The sequence below is a fragment of the Rhinopithecus bieti genome, unplaced genomic scaffold (genome assembly GCF_001698545.2).
Source record: "Rhinopithecus bieti isolate Rb0 unplaced genomic scaffold, ASM169854v2 scaffold_57691, whole genome shotgun sequence".
NCBI classification, from domain to species: domain Eukaryota; kingdom Metazoa; phylum Chordata; class Mammalia; order Primates; family Cercopithecidae; genus Rhinopithecus; species Rhinopithecus bieti.
Genome location: NW_016824383.1, coordinates 3,076,078 through 3,096,584, shown reverse-complemented (window position 1 = coordinate 3,096,584; position 20,507 = coordinate 3,076,078). Strand labels below are relative to the sequence as shown.

The 20,507-nt window shown below is 45.0% G+C and overlaps 1 protein-coding gene across 1 annotated transcript in view; it reads right to left on the bottom strand.

Annotated features, from left to right (window-relative positions):
- The window catches only part of NID1 (nidogen 1), a 99,389-nt gene that overhangs the window by 29,159 nt on the left and 49,723 nt on the right, over positions 1-20,507 (bottom strand). The window contains exons 9-11 of the mRNA XM_017862280.1: positions 15,014-15,139; positions 11,233-11,382; positions 9,755-9,877 (exon numbers count right to left, since the gene is read on the bottom strand). Of these exons, the coding sequence (XP_017717769.1) occupies positions 9,755-9,877; positions 11,233-11,382; positions 15,014-15,139 (399 nt within the window). The remainder of the gene's footprint in view (positions 1-9,754; positions 9,878-11,232; positions 11,383-15,013; positions 15,140-20,507) is intronic.

Genomic DNA, 20,507 nt, shown 5'->3' with positions numbered 1-20,507 from the left:
TGGCTAACACGGTAAAACCTCATCTCTACTAAAAATACAAAAAATTAGCTGGGCGTGGTGGTGGGCACCTGTAGTCCCAGCTACACGGGAGACTGAGGCCAGGAGAATGGCGTGAACCTAGGAGGTGGAGCTTGCAGTGGGCCGAGATCATGCCATTGCGTTCCAGCCTTGGTGACAGAGCAAGACTCTGTCTCAAAAAAAAAAAAAAGGTAAACACTAAAGGTGCTGGAAGAGCTAGGCCCTAGGAAACTGACCGGGCTGAGGCATCATGCTGGGAAGACAGTGCTGAGAGTGGGATCAAACATAAGAAGAATGGAGCCGGGCACAGTGGCTCACGCCTGTAATCCCAGCACTTTGGGAGGCTGAGGTGGGCAAATCAGTGAGGCTGGGAGTTTGAGACCAGCCTGGCCAACACGGTGAAACCTCATGTCTACTAAAAATACAAAATTGTGGTTCACGCCTGTAATCCCAGCACTTTGGAGGCTGAGGTGGGCGGATCACAAGGTCAGGAGATCGAGACCACGGTGAAACCCTGTCTCTACTAAAAATACAAAAAATTAGCCAGGCGTGGTGGCGGGCGCCTGTAGTCCCAGCTACTGAAGAGGCTGAGGCAGGAGAATGGCGTGAACCCAGGAGGCGGAGGTTGCAGTGAGCCGAGATCGCGCCACTGCACTCCAGCCTGGGGGACAGAACAAGACACCGTCTCAAAAAAAAAAAAACAAAATTAGCTGGGCATGGTGGCATGCGCCTGTAGTCTCAGCTACTCGGGAGGCTGAGGCAGGAGAAATTATTTGAAAGGTGGGGGGCGTTGCAGTGAGCCGAGATCACACACCTGCATTTCCAGCCTGGGTGACAGAGACAGACCCCATCCATCAAAAAAACAAAAAACACAGGCCGGGGCACGGTGGCTCAAGCCTGTAATCCCAGCAGCTTTGGGAGGCCGCGAGACGGGCGGATCATGAGGTTCAGGAGATGGCAGAGAGCGATCCTGGCTAATACGGTGGAAACCCCGTCTCTACTAAAAAATAGCAAAAAAAGCTAGCTGGGGCGAGGTGGGCGGGGCCCGCGCTGTAGCCCCAGCTACTCGGGAGGCCTGAGGGGGCAGGCAGAATGGCATAAACGCTGGAGGCGGAGCTGCAGTGAGGCCTGAGATTGTGGCCACTGCACTCCAGCCTGGGCCGACAGAGACAAGACTCCGTCTCAAAACAAACAAACAAACAAACAAGCAAATGTAAGCAGAAACCAGGGAAGAGAAGGCCCAGACATAGGCGGGGGATGGGGAGAGAGCCGGGAAATCTCAAAAGCAAATTGTAATGCTTTTTTTTTTTTTTGAAGATGCAAGAGTGTTTTGCTCTGCTGAAAGCATATTTACTAGCAGTCTAAACACAAAAACCTAAACAACTGCTTTTGGAAAGCATAAACAACACATGATCATAATTTTGTAAGATACAATTCTCAAGATATTTGAACCAATTGTCTGTTTTTTCTGATTGCAAAATGATTCATATGCCATACACTTTGACATAAAATCTCATTTACTAAAAAGATTTCTTCTAATTTACCTTACATTTTGTTATTTTAAAAAATACTGGGCAAAATTATGTGCTATATAAGTATTAGCTATTATTACTTTACTATTATTCCTTCCACTAGATAAAATTTCACTTTTGAAACTATTGTTTGGTGTTGGAGGTATCTATTCATATTATTTTAGGGAGGCATTCTTCAATGAAGACACATCAGAAAGGAAAAGTGGTAAAGAAACAGCTTACCTGAATTTTAAAATGAACAAAAATCCATAAACATCAACTAACTTCTGTACAGAGCACAGTAGCTAATTATCCAGCCTGCATTTTCTAATAGTAATAATATCATCATAAGTGTGCACAGTGCCCTCACTGGTCAAAGTTCTTTAACTAAAGTAACAGGAACCACTTTGACTTAACCTAAAACCAAAGGAAGAATTTATTATGAAAATATAGTTATGTCATGTGAATCAAAAAAGGGACTGGAACCAGAAATAGACAACTGTCAGGAACTAAGAGCTCCTCTCTCCTTGTCACTCACTTGCTTTACTTTTCTCTTGGGAGACTGACTGTCCTCTGCTTCTCCACCCATATGCTGAATAAAGTTACCTCTCAGCTCCCAAATTACAAATACAGTTTTAGTTGTTATTTTGTTGCAATAAATAGAATTAGACTATCACCATTTTGCTCCCCCCATTAGAAATGAGTGGACCCAGGAAATGAGCACGAATTTCACTAATAAATGAGAAAGTAATGATGAAATCTGAATATCACCATTTGTCACTCCCTAGAAATTAATGGATCTAGGCAGTAATCATCAATAGCTCCTAACATCACAAAAAGTGAGACAAGCAGACATGCACTCCTAATGAAAGATCACACCACCACCTTGCCGAAAGGAGTGAACCTAAGTCTGGTGAAGCCTCTGACAATACGCAGGCAATTTAGAGGACAAAGGAGCTTGTTGTGCTGTACGATGAGTGTGCAATCAGCAAGATCCAGACTGTGGGAAACTACAGATCAAAAGGCATGGGTTCTTCAACAGACCAAATGCAAGGAAAAGAAAGGGATGGCGAAGAAAACTACAGATAGAAAAATGAGCAGCACTAAACCTACAATGTCTAGGAATGCACTCAAGTGTGATAAAACTATCAGAAATGCAAGGAAGAGATTATTACAAATGTCAGGTTAGTGGTTGCTTTTGAAGAGAGAGGAGGCTATGATCGGGGCAGGTGGGACTCCTGGGGCTGCTGGTAAAGCTCTATTTCAAGATCTGAGTGGTAGTGACAATCAGACTCACCTTAGAGTAACTCCTTGAACTACCTATTGCTTTCTTGGACTTTCTGCATCTGTTTTATTTTACAATATAAAGATAGGACAAAAATGGAAGACAAAAATGGAAGATGAGAGGAGGAAGTGGAGGTAGCAATTCCAGACGACCTTGATGAGGAGTTAAACTACAAAGGGAGGAGGGAGAGGGGATGGCAGTGAGAGACGGATGCAGGGTTGAGGGAAAGCTTCATTTTGTTTACTATTTTTAAATTTTTTTTAGAGAAAGGGTCTAGCTCTGTCACCCCAGGCTAGAGTGCAGGGGCACGATCACAGCTCACTGCAGCCTTGAACTCCCAGGCTCAAGTGATGCTCTTGCCTCAGCCTCATGAACAGCTGGAACTACAGGTGTGTGCTAATTTTTAAATGCCATGCCTAGCTAATTTTTAATTTTTTGTAACAATTAGCTAATACTGTGCCCAGCTAATTTTTAAATTTTTTGATACAGATGGGTTCTTGCTATGTTGTCCAGGGTGTTCTTAAACTCCTGGCCTCAAACCATAGGATTACACGCATGAGCCACCACATCTGGCCATTTTTATTTGTCTTTTAGGTGAGAACGATCACAACTTCTTCATAGGCTGACTGGAATTACCCAGTAGAGACAGAAAGAATGCCCATCCAGGGTCAGGGAGCCAACAGCAGGAATGGCAATTTCATCTCAAACAATAATCAGCACATTAAACTAATGTTGATTTGGAAATTTATGATTTATAACTGTTTTATTTAATGTGCAAATCTCTTTTGACCTTATAGTTAGGAAACAAGTTGATACCTAGATTTATCTATAATAAAAGTAATGTAAGCCAACAGTGGAGGCCTTAGGAATTGTTTTCATTTAAAATGGATAAGGTTTGGATTTTTGTCCCCTCTACATCTCATGTTCAATTGTAATCCCTGATGTTGGAGGTGAGGCCTGGTGGAATATGATTGTATTGTGGGGCCTGGTGAAATATGAATGGATCATGGGGGTGGTTTTTTCATGAATGGTTTAGCACCATTCCATTGGTGCCGTCCTCAGCACAGTGAGTAAGTTCCCATAAGATCTGGCTGTTGAAAAGTGTGTAGTACATCCCCCTTCACTTGCTCCTGCTCCTACCACGTGAGACGCCTGCTCCCCCTTCACCTTCTGCCATGATTGTAAGCTTCCTGAGGCCTCCCAGAAAGCCGGTGCAGGCTCTGCTTCCTGTACAACCTGCAGAACTATGAGCCAATTAAACCTCTTTTCTTTATAAATTACCCAGCCTCAGGTATTTCTTTATAGCAACTCAAGAACAGACTAACACAAAGATATGTATATGTATATAAAGAATTTGGCTGGGCACAGTGGCTCACGCCTATAATCCCATCACTTTGGGAGGCCAAAGTGGGAGGATCACTTGAGGCCAGGAGTTCAAGATCAGCCTGGGTATAGTGAGACCCCGTGTCTAGAAAAAATAAAAAGAAGTTAGCTGGGCATGGTGGTGCACACCTGTAGTTCCAGAGACTCAGGAGGCTGAGGCGGGAGGATCACTTGAGCCCAGGAGGTCAAGGCTGCAGTCAGCTATGACTGTATGACTGCACTGCACCTGGGTGACAGAGCAAGGTCCTGTCTCTTAAAAAAAAAAGAAGATTCAAGAAACCTTTTTTTGTAAACTAAGAAATTATTCAGGCCTCATGTTCCTTATTTGGAAAACAAATAGGATAAATGACACATTTTCTAGTGTCCCTTCCAGGTCTAATTAGGAAATTCTAGTTTTTTCACACTGGCTTTGCTTGAAACATAGTGTAAACTATAATATAAACAACAGAAGCCACATTACGTTGTTCCTCAGCTTTCTGTCCTTTGAGCTGTATCATCCTACATGTTTTCATCTTTCCTTGTAGCCCTGCTTCCTAAAATCTCATTTTCTTCCTGTCTCAGATGTGTGGTGCCAGATCTAGATGCAGAATGCTGGTAAACAAAACCAGTGCTAAGGGTATAGCAAAGTGACCCAACATCTCCAGGCTTGGTATTTGCGACCAGGTTTTACATTTCTAGCCCAAGACATTGTATGCCTCTCTTTGATCCTCTAATAAACTCCCCTATGTTACAAAAACCTAGCCAGGTACATTCCCTCAGATGTTGTCCAGGCAAGGTCAGGGTCAGTGGCTACGGTGGCCGACCTCCAAGATGGCCCTCATTCTCCCCACTGCCTGGTCTTCCATACTTGGACAGACCCCTGTCACACTGCAAGAGGGATGGCCCGAGACTGATGGTATCAACAGAAGCAATACTTGTCATTTCCAAGATTTATTTATAAAAGACTGTGGCTTCCACTTTGGTCAGTCTCTCTTTTTCTCTCTCTCTCTCTCCTTTGACTTGCTCTGGAGGGAGCCAGCTGCTAGGTCTTGAAGACACTTAGCCATCCCTGTAGAAAGACCCACATTGCGAGGAACTGAGGCCTGCCGACAACCACGCGGGTCGTTCAGCGGGGTTCCTTCTTTGCCGTCACAGAAGACCAGAGCCCCGACTGATGTCTCAGCAACAATCTCTTGAGAGTCCCTGGGTCCAGAGACCACCCAGGAAAGCTGCTCCTGAACTCCTGACCCAAAGAAACTGTGAGAAAATAAATGTTCATTGTTTTAAGTGGCTAGCTTTGGGGATGATTTGTTATGCAACAATAGAGAACTAATATGGTGACTTTCTAACTTTCTAACCATGACCCACAGAAAGAAATACATTTTCCTCAGCATCCCAGTACACCAGCCCATGCACATTTAGACATGCATACACATGTGCACACACACACACATGCACACATGCTGGCATGCACTGCCCATGCACATACACAAATATACATACAAGCATTGCTTCATGGAGCAATACTTATTGCTACTACATGTATTCTCAATCTGATATTTTCTAGATTATTGTTTGCTATTTCAACATTCCATTTAAAAGAAAGTGAGAACAGCAAGCCACTAAACTAACTTTACAATCCATACACAGGATGTGGAGCAGCGTGCAGAAGACAAAGAGGAACAAATCACCATTTCTTGTAGTTTGTCTGTTATCAGTTGACGTTACAGTAGCCATGATCTTAACTGGCTCACCTTCAAAGCCAGTTTAGTTTTCTTTTGGAAACTAGCCCCTTCTGTATACAGTAAGTACCAAATAAGTGCTGTATGATCCCTGTCCTTCACTATGATAGGCACCAGGAGACCAGATGACACTATGCATTATTTTTCTCCCTGTAATGTTTCATAAAGTATTTATTTATTTATTTATTTATTTATTTATTATTTAGAGATGGAGTCTTTCTCTGTCACCCATGCTGGAGTGCAGTGGTGCAATCTTGGCTTACTGCGACCTCCGCCTCCTATGGTCAAGTTATTCTCCTGCCTCAACCTCCTGAGTAGCTAGGATTACAGGTACACGCCACTACACCCAGCTAATTTTTTTTTTTTTTGAGAAGGAGTTTCACTCTTGTTGCCCAGGCTGGAGTGCAATGGTGTGATCTCGACTCACCGCAACCTCTGCCACCCGGGTTCAAGTGATTCTCCTGCCTCAGGCTCCCGAGTAGCTGGGATTACAGGCATGCACCACCACGCCCGACTAATTTTGTATTTTCAGTAGAGACGGGGTTTCTCCATGTTGGTCAGGCTGGTCTTGAACTCCCAGCCTCAGGTGATCTGCCCGCCTTGGCCTCCCAAAATGCTGGGATTACAGGTGTGAGCTACCACACCTGGCCTAATTTTTGTATTTTTAATAGAGACGGGGTTTCACCATGTTGGCCAGGGTGGTCTTGAATTCGTGACCTCAGGTGATCCACCCTCCTTGGTCTCCCAAAGTGCTGGGATTACAGGCATGAGCCACTGTGTCCGGCCTTCATAAAGTATTTTAGTCATATGCAATTTAGAATAATATGATGAAAATATCTGTATTCATATTCTGACTGAAAAATAAAACTTTAGAAACACAAATGCAGCTCTTGTGCTGAATGTTTACGTTCCCTCCCACATTCATATACTGAAATCCTAACTCCCAAGGTGATGGCAGTGGGGGTGAGGCCACCAGGAGGTGACTAGGTCATGACAGGGGGGGCCCTCATGAATGACCTTAGTGGTGCCCTTATAATAGCATCCCCAAAGAGACCCCTTGCCCTTTCTACCATATAAGGACATCGCAGAAAGATGTCTGGCTGTCTGTGAACTAGGAAGTGGGCCTTCGCCAGACACACAACTTGTCAGCACATCGATCTCGGACTTTCCGGCCTTCAGAACTATGAGAAACAAGTTTCTGTTGTTTATAAGCCCCCAGTCTATGGTATTTTGCCAGAGCAGCCCCAAACAGACTAAGACACACCATGTATCCCTCCCCAATCCCAATTCTCTCTCTCCCATTATAGAGATAACCTCTATCCCGAACTTTTCATTTCTCATTCACTGTGCATGTTGTAGCTTTCTTATGTATGTACATAACATAACACATGTAGGCATATTTTCACATAGGCTTATGTTTTATACACATGGGGCCATGCTATACATATCCTTTTATAAATTCTTTTGCTCAACATTATGTTTTTGAGACTTACCCCTGAACTCTAGTTCATTCATTTTAACTGCTATATGTTATTTCATTGTATGGATTATACCAAAAGTCATCTGTTTGTTCCTCTTGTTTGCAGTCATTTAGATCTTTTTCTATTACAAACAATACTCAATGAACACTCTTACACGTTTCTAATGCACACTCTCTCCAGTATATAACCAAATGTTAAACTTCTTAAGGGAACAGGATCCAGTATATAAACGATCCTGGCAAGCAGCCCTTATTGATTTTATCTTTGTCCCATCTTTAGATCCCAGCCTACACGTCTGGATCTGTTTCTGTTTAGTCAACAGAGTTTTCAAGAGGGGACAAAAAGTCAGGTTAAAAAAACAAAAAAACAAAATTGGAAACATCTGCTTCTCTTTAAACTGGAGATGTGAAGCAAGTCTAAGGAAATAATGAATATTAGTCTTTTTTTTTTTTTTTGAGACGGAGTCTCGCTCTGTCACCCAGGCTGGGGTGCAGTGGCGTGATCTCAGCTCACTGCAAGCTCCGCCTCCCGGGTTCACGCCATTCTCCTGCCTCAGCCTCCTGAGTAGCTGGGACTACAGGCGCCCGCCACCGCGCCCGGCTAATTTTTTTTGTATTTTAGTAGAGACGGGGTTTCACCGTGTTAGCCAGGTTGGTCTCGATCTCCTGACCTCATGATCCGCCCATCTCGGCCTCCCAAAGTGCTGGGATTAAGAATATTAGTCATTTTTAATAGTGGCTGGAATGTCTTGACTCAAATGATCATAAACTCTTCTCTAACCCACCCATTAAAATCTATGAGTGGTGGTATTTGTTCCCATAATTTCAGGAACAAAAGGTTGCCTTGCCTGGGTTTATTGAAGCCAGGAGTCAGCAAACTTTTTCTGTCAAGAGCCCACATAGTAGGCTGTTTATACATTTTTTTTTTTTTTTTTTTTTTGAGACAGGATCTCACTCTGTCACCCAGGCCGGGGTGTAGTGTGATCTTGGCTCACTGCAAACTCAATCTCCCTGGCTCAATCTTCCCACCTCAGCCCCCCGAGGAGCTAGGACTACAGGTGTGTTGCACCACACCCAGCTAATTTTTGTATTTTTTGTAGAAACAGGGTCTCGCTGTGTTGCCCAGGCTGGTTTCTCAAACTCCTGGACTCAAGTAATCTGTCCACCTCGACCTCCCAAAATGCTAGGATTACAGGTGACAGCCATGGCACCCAGCCTATTTATGCTTTTTAGGCTTTGCAGAGCTTACAGTCTCTGTCACAACTACTGAACTCAGCCTTTGTAACATGAAAGCAGCCATAGACTATACATAAGCATGGCTGTGTTCCAATAAAACTTTATTTACAAAAACAGCCAGCCAGATTTGGCCCATGAGCCGTAGTTTGCTAACCCCCATTTTAAGCAGAAGAAAATAATTTAGACTAACAATTTGTGCTACTATACATCAAAATTTAAATCTTAATCTGATATTTTCTCTTTTTTGATAGATAGCTACTCTAAAAACTAGTCTTACTGAGAGTGAAGATAAACAAAGATTTCCAAATGCTTTTGGAGGAATGGAGCTGGTGCATCATTTATTTCTTCAACAGCTATAAACAGCTGTGAGCCCCACCATATACCAAATACTCCACTGGGTGCTGGAAACATACAAAAAAATAAAGTGTACCTGCACCACCCTCAATGTGCTCACAGACTAGTGAAGGGGATGGTTATTTAAACAGTTTTAACTGCTTAAAAGCGATAAGATGAACATGTTTACTTATCTCTAATTGAAAACATTTATAGTGGCATGAATATATCTGACCAACAACAGCAGCAGTAATTAAAAATAAATAACACAATTGGTTAACTCCAGTCTAAGGTGTCAAATAAATTCTTTTTTTTTTTCTTTTTTTTTTGAGGCAGTCTCACTCTGTCACCCAGGATGGACTACAGTGGCTCAATTGCAGCTCACTGCAACCTCTGCCTCCCAGGTCCAAGCGATTCTCATGCCTCAGCCTCCGGAGTAGCTGGGATTACAGGCACATGCCTCCACGACTGACTAATTTTTGTAATTTTAGTTGAGAGGGGGTTTTGCCATGTTGGCCAGGCTGATCTCGAACTCCTGACCTCAAGTGATTCACCCACCTTGGCCTCCTAAAGTACTGGGATTACAGGCACTGTTCCCATCTGATGTTCTACCATTTCAAAGAATGTTCTACGTTGCAGTCCATGCTCTGATCTCCCACCTCAACAACTCTTAGAACTCTCCATGGAGCCTCCTACTTTCCCACCTCACCTTCTCTCCCAGGGCCATGTGCACTGGATTTATGGATAGGGCAATGGGCTACCAACTCCAGATGTCCCACCACCTTACCTCCGGGCACACAGCGGAAGCCGTCTCCCTGATAACCGGGTTTGCACTGGCACGTGAAAGAGCCTGGAGTGTTGTAGCAGAAGGCGTCAGGGTGACATCGGCTCGGCTGGCATTCATCCACATCTGTAAAACAGCCACCAGGCCCAGGGACAATGAGATTTCTTCTGGAATTCGGAGTTTACCCAATAATTTAAGCCACTTACTCAAATCTATGGGAACCTGCTTCTGATCTGGGAAGAGTATTTCAAAACTCACTAAACATTAACTATCAAATCACTAACTCCCCAATTTCTATCTGTTGCACTTACAAATGTGTTTCACTTTGGCAACAATGTTTTCATGAAAAATGTTTTTGGCCAGGCGCCGTGGCTCACACCCGTAATCCCAGCACTTTGGGAGGCCAAGGCGGGCAGATCACCTGAGGTCAGGAGTTTGAGACCAGCCTGACCAACATGGTGAAACCCTGTTTCTACTAAAAATACAAAAAATTAGCCAGGCATGGTGATGCGCACCTGTAATCCCAGCTACTCTGGAGGCTGAGGCAGGAGAATCGCTTGAACCCGGGAGGCGGAGGTTGCAGTGAGCTGAGATTGCACCACCGCACTCCAGTTTGGGCAACAAGAGCAAAACTCCATCTCAAAAAAAAAAAAAGAAAAAGAAAGAAAGAAAAGAATGTTTGTATCAACCTTACAACAGGGGAAAAGACAGGATCTATTTGCATTATAAAATGATCCCTCCTGTCATAAATGAGAGCTTCAAAACTGTCTGAGTGTTGACCAACAGATTATTAACTACTTGACAGAATGGGAGAAAACATCCACATGTTCAGTAATAGAGAAAGTATCTCAGAAATTCTATCTTAGTTGGGACTTTTTAGAAATACTCTATGGTATAATATCAAGCGATTGTGCAAACCAACAGACTCAGGGTACTCTATTCGTGGGTTATCTTACCTAAAATTACCTGTAAGAGCACCCTGGCAGCCAAGAAGCTCAAGTCTGAGGGAATTATATTAAGTCATTTACTCTTTGACCTGCAGTCATTTATTCAATCAGAGAACTTTGCTTTTTTGAAGAAGAAGGTTAGAACAAGCCAGTTGAATGACTATATATTAATACATCTTATTAAATAAAGAGATGGACTTTAAGCTCCATGCATGTCCTCCATGTAAAAGGACAGTTTGTTTCTTCGTGAAAGACAGAAAATATCCCCAGTTCCTAGCAGAGAGCAGGTGTCTAATTGTCACCTGAATGAACTAGTCACCTAGAACAAAACAGTCACCAATGAGAACAGCCACCGAAAGAAAATGCATAGTTCAAACTACTAGAGAAATATGAAAAGCAACTCATTAACTCAATGGAGATGACAGAAGAATTCTTTCTTTTATTTGGGAGTGAGGTGGTGATTGGCACATGCCAGGTACCACCTAGGAAACTTCCTCAGGTTACACACAGGGGAAAATCAGAGCAACCACATACCTTGGCAGGCTTGGCCATCCCCAGAAAAGCCTGGCAAACAGGAACAGGTATAGGAGGACCCTCCTGTGTAGATACACCGGGCCCGCTGGGGTATGTCGCAGTTATGCAGGCCAGTTGCACAGTAGTTGATGGGGCGTTGGTCCACAACAGCTTCACAACAAAAGGTTGATGCACAGTCTTAGGAAGAAAGTCGGCTGAGCAGGCCACGTGCCCCTCCCAGCTCTATAAAGAGGGTCCATGCCTGGACCCTAGACCTCTAGGCACGTCCACAGCTTCATCCCCACCCCACTCCTCACTGGGCTGGTACCACTGCCGTCACCGTTTCCTCCCACCTGGGTTCTGCCTCTGATCGGTCTTGACTGACTAACACTGTGGTTGGTCATTCCGCCTGGCTTGACCTCAGTTTCACTCTGGGGGTCTGTCTCAGGCCACTCTCCAAACCAGATCCCCATCACGGATCCTCAGGACCCAACTTTCCCTTCATCTGGATATGGGGGTGGGACATCTGCCGATGCCACACTTCTGATGGCAACTCTGTAGAGACCGCGTGGAAGGAAGGAGCTGAGACTTCCACGTGGTGTCTTCAGCCTTGGCCCACCCTGGACAGGTGGAACATTCACTACAAATGCCCAAGTCAGTCACCCACTTGCTACCAAGGAAGGACAAATAAATGTTTCCAAGCCAAGGAGATGGGTATGGTTATGGTTAGAAGACTGTGAGCCTTTGGAGTAGGCAGCCTTGGTATATATCAGGAACCATGGGTCAACCACACGGCCTTAGACAAATTGTGTAATTCTCAGAGGCTTATGTTCTTCCCCCCACCCCCAACCCTCTCTCTCTCTCTCTCTCTCTCTTTCTCTGTCTGTCTGCACTTAAGGCAGGACAAACTGAAATCAATCTTAGGAAGACTCATGGAGGAGAAACATGAGTCCTTCTTCATCTGGGATAATCCAGCTACCCAAGACCTGCTGGGAGGGAAAGATTTGTGTTCTGACATTGGGAGGATGGGGCTTTGTCCTGGCTCTGAATGCTTTTAGAAAATCAGAAGCAAAATGCAATGGTGCCTTAGGAACCCCAGAGTAACTGAACCAGTCATTGAAAATCACCCTGTAGACCTCAACCCTTGCCTTCCACTTTGAGGCAGCAGCACAAGATGGGGTACTATCACCTAGCCTCTGTGACACTCACCTACTCCTCAGCCCTCCTTCCATGAGTTCTATCATCAGGACTCTTAAGAGAACCACAGTCCCATCTACGGGCCTCTCTGTGCTTGGCATACTGGAAGTTAACTGCTGCAGCTTTTTGCCTAAGCCTGGCCCTGTTCTTGCCTCGAGAGAAGAGCTGATGCATGCCATCGTGCCCTGCACCAAGATGCCCAGGGCAGGTGAAGTAGGACCGCAAGTTCACCACACTCCATATGCCAGCCCAGTGTCACAGGGCTATGTCCATTCAGAGGGGTGTCTACGTCTTCACATCAAGGTGACTTACAGGCAAGCTGAGGCCCATCTTTCCTTCAGAAAAACATGTTTTGCACATTTCAATTAACTGCAAAAGTTGGTACCCAGGGGCAAAGAGAGTCATGAGCTTACAGAAAATGCCAAAGATGGAAGTTCACAAACATCCCTTCCCCCATAATGGATACCAATCCTCAGGAAAAGAGAACTCCTCCTGGCCAGCCCACAACCCTGCCTGAGCCCCCAGCCCCTCACAGTTGGCAGAGCACACTTTGCCCTGTTTATTTCTTCACCTTGCCCCTTTCTGACCTGCAGGGTAACCTTCCCAGTGCTGGCTTCCAATCTACAACACTGTTTTAACAAGGAATCCTAAGAGAGATAGAATGACCACTCAATTACTCAGTGACAAGCCAGAGTTATTTCTTTGAATGCATGTAGGCAGACTTGGTTCTACAGTGAGCCTTCTCTCTGCACAGTGAGTCTCAAAGGAGCCAATTAAAAGTGGTGAAGATGTTCTCCCTCAAATATATAGGCCGGGCATGGTGGCTCACACCTGTAATCCCAGCACTTTGGGAGGCTGAGGCAGGCAGATCACCTGAGGTCAGGAGTTCGAGACCAGCCTGGCCAACATGGTGAAACCCCATCTCTACAAAAATACAAAAATTAGCCAGGCACGGTGGCAGATGCCTGTAATCCCAGCTACTTGGGAGGCTGAGGCAGGAGAATTGCTTGAACCCTGGAGGCAGAGGTTGCAGTGAGCCAAGATCGCGCCATTGCACTCCAGCCTGGGTGACAAGAGCAAAACTCTGTCTCAAAAAAGGAGGCTAGAGATCAGGGGAGAGGATGAGAGCCTGCCCGCAGCTGGCCTGTGTCCTCCTTGACAGCTCTGGAGGCACCTCCAAGAGCTCCATGGGTCACAGGAAACCAATGATCAGGTCTAATCACCTCATTTTACAGACGAGGAACTGAGCCCCAGAAAGGGTGCCTTCCTCAGAAGTAAATGCCTGAAGCAGACATTTGCCCAGCACCCGTCTTGCACCCCGCCCTGCCCCTTCAGTGAGTGTGGACATCAGGAATGACTGGATCCAGAAACCTAGGTCACCATGCTCCACACAGGTGTCCCAGGATGGATCTCAGCTACCGTGCACATCATCACCCAAGGGATAAGGTATCCACTGCCCAAGCTTGAGCTGAAGTGTAATGTAAATGGTATGGTCGTTAAAACTAAACTTTTGAATCTCCTTAGCCTCAAGCAGCAGAGAAAGAAATCATGCCAAATACGCAGAAACTGATGTTCTTTACTGAGGAAAAAAAAAAAAAGCAGCAGCAGTAACTTTAGCAGAGTGAAAATCTCAACTGTGCAGAGGGGACTGGCCTCCCTGAGCTCACAGATGTTTGGGTCACACTCAAAACATGAGAACTGCCTGTTCCCTCCCACCCTCAAGACACCACCTCACCCCAGGACCTTGGCAGCCTTACCCAAGCTTTGAGACAGAGCCAAAAGAAAATATTCTAGGGTTTGGTGAACAGTGAGGGAAAGGCAAGAAGATGGTTTGCTGACATGGTACAAGAGGAATCTGTTTTAAATTGGGAAGACATGTTGAGTTCAGATGCCCGTTTGATATGTCACCCTCCAGACCTGGGAACGTGCTGGCCTTGGTCGTTCAAGAATCTTGAACGACCAGGTCAAAGTGCAGCAGGAGGAAAAAGAGGAAGAATTTAAACAATCTGGCTGTTTGTGGCTCGCCCTTCCTTATCACCACCAAAATCATCATTCAGCAAGAGCATAATTAGCCTAATCAAGAGCTGCAACTTACTTCAATAAGGCTAAGAAATTATGCTGCTGCTCGTGGTTGGTAAAATCAAAATCCATAAAGAGAATGACCCCAATTGGAATTTTAGATGTAACTCAGGTAGAATTCAATCTAAGATAGGTAATGATAACAAAAGTACCTATAAGGTGGTTCCTCAGTATGAATCCCAAGGCTACTGATTACTGGAAGAAACATGTCTAATAGCTTTATAGTTATTAAAAGCATAATAAAAACGATTAAAATAAGTTTATAAGAGGCAAATGTAATGCAAAAGCTGGCAACAGGAGAGGTGATGGTATTACTAGTGTAGGCAATAATGTTGCTTACTCACTGTACTTGTGACTCTCCAGATAGTTGGAGGGCAGGGGCTAAGTCTGATTCATCTTTGTAAATTACCCTTCCCAGCTCCTTCCAACTTGACCAGACTCATTTTTACCTGGAACCAGACCTTTTGCACAAGAGCTAATGCACACCATGTGAATAATGTTTTGAGAAGTTACCTGGAGAACTTACCCACACACGTTCCTTCATCTGAAAACTGGTAGCCCTCCACACACTCGCAGCGGAAGGTTCCTGGGTGATTATTGCAGACTGCGTGGCTCCCACACACTGAGGGTTGTTCTGAACATTCGTCAATATCTGCAGCAAATTTTTTTTTAATGCAGGCTTTTTAAAAACCTCTTCAAACATTACTGACTATAATAAAATAGCATTTTCACCTAACAATAGATCAATTTTAAAACAAATTTTTCTTTTTTTTTTTTTTTTCCCGTGGTGGAGTCTTGCTCTGTCGCCCAGTGCTGGAGTGCAATGGTGCAATCTCGGTTCACTGCGACCTCTGCCTCCAGGGTTCAAGCGATTCTCCTGCCTCAGCCTCCCCAGTAGCTGTGATTACAGGTGTGCGCCACCACGCCTGGCCAATTTTTGTATTTTTAGTAGAGACGAGGTTTCAACATGTTGGCCAGGCTGGTCTCAAACTCCTGACCTCGTGATCCACCCGGCTTGGCCTCCCAAAGTACCGGGATTACAGGTGTGATCCACTGCCCCAGCCTAAAACAAATTTTCTATATACCAAAAGTAGTGTTAAATACAATTTTTGTCTGTGCATAACTGGAGAGAGTGATCCCCACACCCTTCTCCCAGGGAAACGTGTGCTTCCCTCACCTCTCCTGGAGTTAATTGCTGAGCCTGGGACCCCTGAACATGAGTCTCTCCCATTAGATTGCCAAATACATGTTACAAGGACACAGAGACACATCTCTGGACTCTGAATACTGAGAGTCTCTGAATATTAAATATATTCTCAAGTCCTAAACTTGAGAATTTCAAGTCCTATATTTAAGTTCTAAACTTGTATAAATATGCTGTTATTCAAAAATATTACTTTCTCCATTACTGTTACAAAGGAAAGTTGAACAATTTACAGCTTAATTGTGAATTTTTGAATATTATCTAGGGCTTAATGGACTAAAAGGGAAGTCATTCACTCATAAGACTGTAAATGAACTAGGAGAGTGATGTCCTTTTCTATGACAATACCACAGCCACCATCATGGGGTAACATGGAGTAAACAAACATAGGCTTTGGAGTTGGACCTAGCTAGGTTCAAATCCTGCTTCCTTTAGCTACTAACTTGTGTGGTCTTGGGCAAGTTATCCAACTACTCAGCCTCAGTTCCCCCTTTGGTAAATAAGTATACTACTACTCATCTTGAGGGTTCTTCTGCAGATTACAGAAAATAGATGGAGGCCAGAGAAGCACCCAGCAACGTTCCAGACACCCAGCTATGATTATACTAACCAGGGATTCATCCAGCACCCCAGCCATGGTGATGAATTCAGCTGACTCTGGGAACACGGCCCTCGGATGGCCGCCAGGCTTTGGGCACCAGGCTATGGCTACCACTCGTGTAAGGCTGGTGAGCCCAGGCAAGAAATTAAGCTAACCTGTCATCCCCCTGGTTATGTGGCCACTGATGGGGGTTGAAATGAACAGTTACACAAGGTTCTTCCCACGTCAACCTCATACTCAAGAGTGTAGACAGCTACTTCTGGCGTTTCTAAAACCCTGAGACGTGCATGAGGAGGGCCTCCCAAAGTGCTGGGATTACAGGCGTGAGCCACAGCTCTTATTCTAAAACAAATTTAGACATGTTTTAGACCTAAAACAAATAAGACATGTTTCTCATAATGGCTGAGACCACACAACTCTTCCACCACTCATAAATCTCTTCCCCAATGCTTTCATGTGAATCTTTGACACGTGGGAGTCAAAGCCTCCTATGTCCACCTTCAATGGCCAGTCTAGCCAGGCCTTTGTTGGTGAGAGAAATGTCCTGCTGGCCTATTGGTCAACATTGCACAAGACAAGCATTCTTGCCACATCAGCCCCATAGTTTGTCATGTACCTAGGCAAATAGCCAAACCAAATGCTATTCAACTTTTAGAGACTATACTGATATGTGTGTGTTCTGTGACATGTTTAAGACACAAGGTCTCAGTACTGAACCAGGCACAGCCAGAAGGTTCTGGAACAAAGCCCCTCCCAAAGCAGGCTCTTATGCAAGCTGAAGCTGGGGATGGCCGTGGGGGAGGAGTGCACCCAGCACGTGCGGACTTCACAGCTCCATCCATTAGCTGCCGCTCCAACATGGGAGAAAAAAAGGGGCTTCCTGTTTCCACTGCCTCTGTGCTGCAACTCTCAGAGGACACTCCCAGCACAGATGTCTGAAAACGTTGTACACACTGCAGGGCTCAGTGACTTAGACTCTATTGCCAAAGCACGAGAGCATACAGCAGCAGTTTTCAATCAAGAAGACAGAGCAAAATCACAGGGGATCTTCTTCAAGCTCTGTTTCTGCCTGGGAACATTTATGCAAGGGGAAGCTGTGTTTTGAAAAAAGCTTCTATGTTGACCAGGCTCTTCTCTCTTGCCCTACCTGAAAAGCTATTGACAAATAAGACCTCAGGGCTGCTGGGATGATGGAGGGGATGGTTCCCTAACACAACCTCCTCCTCCATGCAGGCTTACGCATACATGCTAGACTAGATAACACTCTTTCTTAAGGGACAAGACCCTAGCAATTCAATTTCCCAGCTCATGGTCTTCGTAGTTTGGAAATTAGTTCATGGTCTTCGTAGTTGGAAATTCTTCCTAATTTAAATCTTCTCTTCTAGGGCCAGGCAAGGTGGCTCATACCTGTAATCCCATCACTCTGGGAGGCCGAAGCAGACGGATCACCTGAGGTCAGGAGTTCGAGACCAGCCTGATCAACATGGTGAAACCCCATCTCCACTAAAAATATAAACATTATCCGGGCGTGTGGCATGTACCCGTAATCCCAGATACCTGGGAGGCTGAGGCAGGAGAATCACTTGAACCCAGGGGGTGGAAGTTGCAGTGAGCTGAGATTGCGTCATTGCACTCTTGCCTGGGTGACAGAGCAAGAGTCTGTCTCAAAAAAAAAAAAATCTTCTTTTCTATAAATTGAAGCCAGGTCCTTAACCCTTTCTTCAGTGGAAATTGTAAAGTGTCAATAACTGTCTCTCAAAACATACCACAGTATCTGCTGGAAAATGATGATTCCTGTTATTTAGCAACTGGTCAACCTCTTCTCTGGAAAGAGATTTCCTTTCACAGGATAACTTTCTAACTCAATAGGAAAATCCTGGATCCTTCTTGTCATTGCTGCCTCCTTTTTGACTTTTTTCAGAGTGGTTACTTTTCACGTATTTTCAACAACTGTAAGTTTCTCCAATTTTTCCCTTTCATAAAGGCCAGGCTCTTAGAGGAGAAGAGTCTCATTGCCAATTTGCTAAATGCCTTCTACATACTCAATGATTACTCAATGAGAGATGAGCCCAAACTATCTCTACATGCTCTAAATTGAGAAACAGTGGGAGCCATCCTGCCATGGACCAGAGTGAATCACAGAGCTCTGTGAAATCTTCTCCAAATTACTGTGGAGGTTCACTGTGTGACGTCTCACCAAAACCACCCTTGTTTGGGGTGTCATATACCATTATATCAGCGCTGCACACTGAATCACAAAGGCTCATCCTCATTCTCCTCTAACGCACTTCCCAGGTCAAAATAACACATGAAGTGATCTGCTTAATGCAATTTCCTATTTTAAGCCTCATGTCTCGATGCATTAACACTTCAAGTCATGTTCTAGTGACCCAGAACAATAAGTGTCCTGACTGGGAATACACTCGCATTCCACGGAGGTAATAAGTCAGAACAAACACTCACCACGGGACAAAAGCAAGTCTACATGCAACCACCTGTGTTCCTGGACAAGGATATTGGAGGATTTTCTAGGATGGTGCAGATTACATAAGGGATGGCTGGTTGTGCCTTCTGAAGTGAAGCACTCCCACTGTGGCAAGCTCAGGCACCAAGGGCAGAATTAGCCAGGAGGTCACAGTTCAACAGCAGCAGACCGGGTTACTTCCACACTTTATTACTATCCAGGAGGCTTACGAAGTTGAAGCATGGCTGTGTAACGAGGAGGCGTGGATCGGTCAAGGAGCCCTACCCCTGCACACCAGCCGTCTTCGCAGCCTGGGAGGGCCCCCGTTCACACACACACACACACACACACACACACACACACACACACACCATGGCATCATGCTGCTTTGAACTGGCCAGAGCCAATTCAGCCATTTGAGGCTGTCAGGCTCTTTGCAGGATATACTGGGAAACTGACTACTGTAGGTGAGTAGGCACTATATCCCCTCCCTAGCGATACATTACCAGGAAGGTGAGTCTCAGACTGAATTCTACCACTTACACAAAGCTATCAGCAAGCTGGCCATACAGCACGTACAATGCACACAAGTTCCTGCCCTCCAGTATTTCAGACATCCTGACAGGCACCTTGCATGGCAGGTTCACTATGAAGCAAACACCGCAAGACCCTGACAGCAGGATCTTCTAACCTTCATGTTACATCAGCACACCAAATCTGCCATTAGCCACGGCTGCTGGATTCCAGACCTCAGGCATGATTCCCAAATTCTGAGACTGCTGGGTTTGCCAGATTCTTATACCTCGGTCAAGCAGGGGTAGAGGGAACTGTTCATTTTTCTAGCCAACCATATGTGAACACACTATTCATCCCACTAGGGAAGCTTCCTTCCAGCGTTCCTTATGTTCATTAGTGAGCCCTGTCACTAACTACAGGCTTAAATAGCACTGCTTGAAGCACTTGGCATTCTTGCCCTTGGTAGTGGACTGACTTCCCCTTGGCAGTAGATTAAAATTTAGTAACAAACAAATATCAAGCTGCCTACATGAAAGTATTTGAACTTAAGTTATAAATAATAAAATAACTGCAACTAGAAGATGGAGTAATACAGATGCTTGAGTCAGAGACTTGTGTTCAAATACTATTTGTCACAGCTCACTTTAATGAGCCTCAGTTTTCTCGTCTACAAGAAAAGAGTGTTGGGAGACCAAGGCAAGTGGATCGCCTGAACCCAGGAGTTTGAGACCAGCCTGGGCAACATGGAGAAACCCCATCTCTACAAAAAATACAAAATTAGCCAGGCGTGGTGGCACACCTGTAGTCCCAGCTATTCGGGAGACTGAGGTGGGAGGATCACTTGAGCCCAGGAGGTTGAGGCTGGAGTGAGCCAAGATCGTGCCACTGCACTTCAGCCTGGGCAACAGAGTGAGACTCTGTCTCAAAACAATAAAATAAAATAAATAAATAAATAAATAAATAAATAAATAGAATGAAACTCACACCCATTAGGATGGCCCCTATTTTTTTTTTTCTGGAGACGGAGTCTCACTATCACCCAGGCTGCAGTGCAGTGGTGTGATCTCGGCTCACTGAAATCTCTGCCTCCCGGGCTCAAGCAATTCTCCTGCCTCAGCCTCCCAAGTAGCTGGGACTGCAGACACTCGCCACCACGCCTGGCTAATTTTTGCATTTTAGTAGAGACGGGGTTTCACCATGTTGGCCAGGCTGGTCTCGAACTCCTGACCTCATGA